This window comes from Triturus cristatus, chromosome 2_1 (genome assembly GCF_964204655.1).
Source record: "Triturus cristatus chromosome 2_1, aTriCri1.1, whole genome shotgun sequence".
Taxonomy (NCBI): Eukaryota; Metazoa; Chordata; class Amphibia; order Caudata; family Salamandridae; genus Triturus; species Triturus cristatus.
The window spans coordinates 11,137,746-11,143,745 of NC_140581.1; the positions used below are offsets into that span (position 1 = coordinate 11,137,746).

At 52.8% G+C, this 6,000-nt stretch overlaps 1 protein-coding gene across 1 annotated transcript in view; it reads right to left on the reverse strand.

Annotated features, from left to right (window-relative positions):
- LOC146863608 (uncharacterized) overlaps positions 1–3,052 on the reverse strand; it is a 192,250-nt gene extending 189,198 nt beyond the window's left edge. The window contains exon 1 of the mRNA XM_085627631.1: positions 2,941–3,052. Coding sequence (XP_085483757.1) covers positions 2,941–3,012 — 72 coding nt within the window. The 5' untranslated portion in view covers positions 3,013–3,052. The remainder of the gene's footprint in view (positions 1–2,940) is intronic.
- Positions 3,053–6,000: the final 2,948 nt, after the last annotated feature.

A 6,000-nucleotide genomic window follows, 5' to 3' on the forward strand; every position in this document is an offset into this window, starting at 1 on the left:
CTTCGGTACCCACTTCCGGGTACAAACCGACCATCGACCCCTGCAATGGCTGATGCAGATGCGGGGGGAGAACCCAAAACTCTTGCGCTGGTCCATTTCCCTGCAGGGAATGGACTTCACTGTGGAGCACCGGCCAGGCCAAGACCACGCCAACGCGGATGGCCTGTCCCGCTTTTTCCGCCTCGACGAAGAGAGTCCCCAAGGAGATGGGTGACTCTCCCCGCCTTCAGCTGGGGGGGACGCATGTTGGACAGGCCACACAGAGGGCTTGCTCCCTCCCCGCACGACAGGGCCCGAGCTCCGGCCCACCAGGCATACCCCCGTGACAAGCCCCTGTACTCCGTCTCCCGACGGACCCTCTGCCCTCGGACCCCTACTCATCACGGGGTCCAGCCCCACCGGCTTCCCCGGCCGGGTCGAGCCGCCATCTTGGGCCCTGCACCACGCGGCCGCGTGGCCTCACCTCGACCCTAACCCCGGGCCTGGCCGGCCCCGACATCCCGGCACCACCATCCACCCAGGAGGTGAGCGGACTACTTGGCAGGTCAATGGGAGAACGAAGTGTCAAGAGCTCTTCCCCCGCCAGGTGCCGATCGCCTCCAGCTCCCCCAGGCGCTGGCTCCACCCCCTGCTGGGTGTCTGGACACCTTCATCCCGGACCCTCCGACCTCCAAGTGCGAGGGTCCGGACATCAAAGGGCACCAGCCCTATAACTGAGGCAGCTCCGGAGCAGGAAGGCAGTTGTATCCTGGAGTCGAGAGACGCCGAGTGAACTCAACCCTGACGGTCTACTGGCGCTGCCGTAGCCCGCTCTTGTGAACCATCGTCCTGCCTGCTGGCGCTGCCGCGGCCTTCTGCAACCTTCTTCTTCCTGGGACCTGCTGGCGCTGCCGCGGCCCGTTGTAACGACCATCCTCACCGGGACCTGCTGGCGCTGCCGCGGACCGTCATCTTCCTGGGACCTGCTGGCGCTGCCGCGGCCCGTTGTAACGACCATCCTCACCGGGACCTGCTGGCGCTGCCGCGGACCGTACATCTTCCGGGGACCTGCTGGCGCTGCCGCGGCCCGTTGTATCGACCATCCTTACCGGGACCTGCTGGCGCTGCCGCGGACCGTACCACCTAACCACCAAGCTCGAGGATTGTGAGCTCATCATCATCTCATCCGAACTACCTGATTGGTAAATAGACTGACCCGCTACCCCCTTCCCTACCTTACGAGACTCTAATCGAGGGGACCCCTGCGTCCAGACCTCCTTGTACCATTCTACCGTATCATAACTAAGTACCTATAAAGAACACTGAACCTTATCCGTGTGTGATATCTGTCTGTGGGGGGGAAGTTACTTGTCTGTACGATCGCTGGAGACGGCTCTCCCCGGAGACCTCTCCCCCTGACCCCGGCCGGCCCTCCCGGTCCGTCTACCTTTTCTAACACATGCCATTTGTGTCAAACATGTATGGAGGGTAAAGACTGCTGGCACAAACATACCATACATGCCATTTGTGTCAAACATGTATGGAGGTTACAGACTGCTGGTACATGTTGGACCGATATGGAGGTAAGTCACCAGGTACACACATACCAGACATATCATTGGTGTCATACCCATTTTAGGATAAACTTCTCTGAAAAACGCATACGATACATATTAAAGGTGTCGCATCCATATGAAGGTCAGACCTGTTTGGAGATAAAAGACTGCTGGTACACACATACTACACATGTCATACATGTCAGACACATTTGGAGGTAAAAGAGTGCTGGTACACACATTCTACACATGTCATACATGTCAGACTGCTGGTACACAGGAGACCTAATTTAATTCTATATCTTTACTTTGCGTGCCCCAGCTCAGTCCTTGAAAGAACAATTGCAATCCGTGTTCACGGACGAACTCTCTCCCTGGTGCAGACGGCTGCACGTGGCCACTTCCACACTGAGGATTGAAACCTCAAGCGTCTCTCATTGAATCAACGTGGAAGAAGACGATACCAAGCCAAGTCACTTCAGTGTCATTTGAGAGAGACATCACTCGGCTTCCCAAAAGGCCACTCCTTACAGCTCTGGATGCCTCGTATATCAAGGGGAAACCTCAGCCATATTTTTATTACTCTCTCCAATCACAGACTCGCAATAAAATTATTTATGTGAGGCTGCTAGCCCTTCCAATTCATGATTTTAACCCACTGTGGGCTCGGAGGAATGGACAGCTAACATGTAGGCTCTGTAATTATCCACATGAGTCCTGGTTACATCTGCTATGTTGTTGCCGTCATCCTGCCAACGATCGCCGACGTCTAGTGGTCCCAGTCAATCGGGATAAGTTACTGAGGCGTTGCAGGGGAGCATCGGATCTGTGCTTCAGTAATAATTCAGCCCAAGTTCTAGCAAGGGCTGGGAAGTCTGTTAATATTATTTGAACTGCACACAGCCCAGCACTCAGAAACTGAGCAGTTCTATTGCGCAAATGAACGTTGAAGAAAGTTAACCTTTGGTGATGAGCTTTGCGACATTTCGTTATTGTCTCTCACACTATATACTCCCTCTTTGGGACTAATCGGCTAATCGGGACATATCGCCATCAGCCTGAAATGCTCCTTTTGGAATTGACATTTTTCGTATTGCCAGATTTTATAAATGTGTACACAATTTAATCTTTGACATTCTATTAAGTAGACTGCTGGTACACACATGTCATGCATATCATACATGTTAGACCCATATAGAAGTAAAAGACACACATAGCATGCATGTCAGACGTCACACAGAAGTAAAACATCTCTGATAGGACAGGCCTTGTGCACAGCGAGGCCGGTGGGCGGTTCCCCTGCCTGGACAGGGACAGGACTCACCTGGAAGCCCCGGTCACGTGGTGCCCTTTAGTAAAAGCATGGCTGCCAGCTCACATTAAGCAGGCATTAAGGCCCTCTTACCTCAGCGGAGGCGGAGAAGGTGAAGATCCCCAGGAGAAGGAGTGTGGCCCCAGAGACAGTGCCAAGACCCATGGTGCCAGCTGCAGGTCCAGAAGGTGCAGAAGGAGAGCTCCCAGAACAGGGGCGGCTTTAGGCATGTGCAAGCTGTGCACCTGCACAGGGCCACCAAACCCCAGGGGCCACCACGAGGAATCAGATACAATACATATTCGTGGTGGCCCCTGGCAGGGATTTGGCGCATGAACGACTGAGGCGTGCTAAATCCAATGTGATGCACGCTGAAGGGTTGTTCTTATACTCTTTTCCTTTCTGACCCAGTCTCGTCTTTGTGTGGGGTCGGCCTTGTTTCGGGCTCTTCTGGTAAGTCTTGTGCTTGTTTAGAACTTTTTTTCCAGGAGAATCGAGCTTGTTTTAATAGTCCAGATCTGGCACCTCCGGAGGCTCGCATGCGCGCGCATGCGCAGTGCCCGCGAGTCCTGCAGCGAAGGGGTTACAGAATCACCACGCATCACTGGCGGCAGGAGGGGTGGCAGCACCCGTGCCCGGCGTGCAGCGAGCAGCACCGAGACCGGCCGAGGCCATGCACCGGCGCGCCTAGAGACCCTGGGCAAGAAAGGCCGCCTTGCAGAGGGTAGCATGCCAGTGTGCAACCTTTGGTGCCAGCTGCGAGGTGAGCAGCCCGAGGGTCAGGGCATGGGGAGGGGGAGTGAGGAGGTCAGCGTGTGCCACTGCAGAGTGAACCCGAGGGAAGGTGAGCCATTGGACGAGGGTGTGGGGAGCCCTGGGGAGGAGGGCAGATCAGGCGTAGGAATGTATCACAGCCCGTGGGGGTGAGGAGCCGGGGGCGTGGGGAATGTTGGGTGAGGATGTTATTGTAGATGGTGTGTGCTTTGGGTCTGGGTGGAGGTAAGCCATGTGAGGTGGTGAGCTGGAGGTATTCTGGTGGTCATGGGAAGGGAGGGCATGATGAATCGTGAGAGAGAGCCTCTCACGATTCATCTCTGAGAGGGCGCGGGTCGGAGAGGTGGTCACCGTGCGCCAGGGGTAGGGAGTGGTACAGATCGGCGCTGTATGTTGAGGGAAGAGTGAGTCAGGAGTGCAGGGGCGGTGTTTACTTGTGGCTGAGGGGAGGCATGGTGACTTTTGGAGGTGTAACTTGGGAGGCACGGTCGTATTGGGGGGAAGAGGAGAGCAGGGTACGAGGTGTTAGACGTAATGTTAAGGATTCATTAAAATGATTACAATTACTTATCAACAATCATGAAAACAGAGCATGAAGCTGATACTTGTGATCTAATGAGTGGATCTGCCCGCACAAATCTTTTAAAACATCGAGTGTTCGAATGCACTTGGCATTTGGTTATGTCTGTTTATATGGTGTTGAGGCAGACATGAAATGCAAGCACCTATGGATGGACGCCTGGAATAGGATGGCAGTGCCTACCCATGTTAACTCAATCTAATGCCCTTTTGCAGAGACCTTGGTAGGAGACTGGCTTCTTGATCATTTCTTTAATTACATTCCAGTGCTTGTCATGTGACTAGCAGAGAAAACTAGTTTAACTAGTCCTCAGTTTGCAATTGGTGAAGCAGCCTTCTCTGTCCATACTAGAGGCATAGATCCCATTGGTTCAGCAAGTACTGTGGTACTGAGACCCAAAACCCTCAGGGGCCCATTGAACCCTGATAATTGCTATATTTTACTTCCTGAGCAGCAGCCAAAGGGGCCATTTTCCTTGCTTATGCCACGGCCCATGAGGTCGTTGGTACGCTGTGCTAGTGATTCGTACGTCTGCTTGTAAGTTGTCTCCTGACTGGATGTTCCTTGCACATTAATTTTGCTTCAGTGAACCTCTAGTGCCTTTTCATAGCCTTAGGACTCACTGTAATTAATCCTTGTTTAATAGGTGCTCTGAAAGCGAGCAGAACTGGTTGCTGGAATATGGCACTATACAAGAAACCTTAATTAAATATATTGTATTTTGTCTTTTGACAATGTGGTAAAGTGGACGAGTCTTTGGTTACCTGTAGGCTGTCTTCAGGATCAGTTAGTGACGTACTGAGACAGGTCTCTGTGTGCCATGATTTCAAGGTAGCTTACTCTCTTCCTGCTAAGGTCACTTCCCAAATAGATCATGAACTATTCTCCAGGCTCTACTGTTCTCAGTGGACTGAGAAAACAGACCTTGTATGCCAAGTCACATGATGTACCCTATAGTTTTAAAACACTCTTCAAATAAACCTTCCATATGTGGCTAGTCCTCATAATGTGTCATACATGTAGTGGGAAGGGTAATTACTATCAATCAGTCAGGGTTTGTAAAGCTCAGCTGCTTCACACATAAGGGTCTCGAGGCGGTGTGGGATTCATGCTGCTGGATCATGCTGCCTGTTGGTTGAACAGTGAGGTCTTGTGGTCCTTCCTGAACTGCTGGAGCGATGGTGAGGCTATAAGGTGCAGGGGGAGGGTTTTCAGGTCTTCACTGCCATGTGGGAGAAGTAGCGGCCTCCACTGTTTTATCAGCGGCTGCATTGGGTGGCTGCTAGGGAGATGGTTCTGGAACATATTTTCCTGGTAGGTTGGTGGAAATTCACTCGTTCATTAAGGTATGCTGGTCCTTCATTGTGTAGTCCAGGGAAGACATGGCTTGGCAGTTTGGGCTGGACTGTTCCCATGAGGCACAGGGTCAAGGCTGATTTGCATATGGCCATGTCTGAACTGGGGTGGTGTGGTGAGCAAAAAAACGATGGATTTAGGCCCAGATCTCTGTACTGCGGTGAATGTAAATGTAAATGTGGGTGTACTTGTAAAGCGCACTGTGACTCCATGGAGTATCCTGGCGCTGAAGACCGCTGGGGAACCCGTCCTGGTTTTCCCTGTGAGATGGTCCCTTTCTGGGTATCTCCAAGGTGAAACCAGGCATCCCCGGTGTCTGTGGGGGGCCGTTGTAGAGATGAGGCAAGCTTAATGCCCAGAGTTGCCGAGTGTGTTCCTGGTTAGAGTAGGTACCGAGGTGAGAATTATCTAGTCCGTTTTGACCCTGGTCCACGACCCTGCCG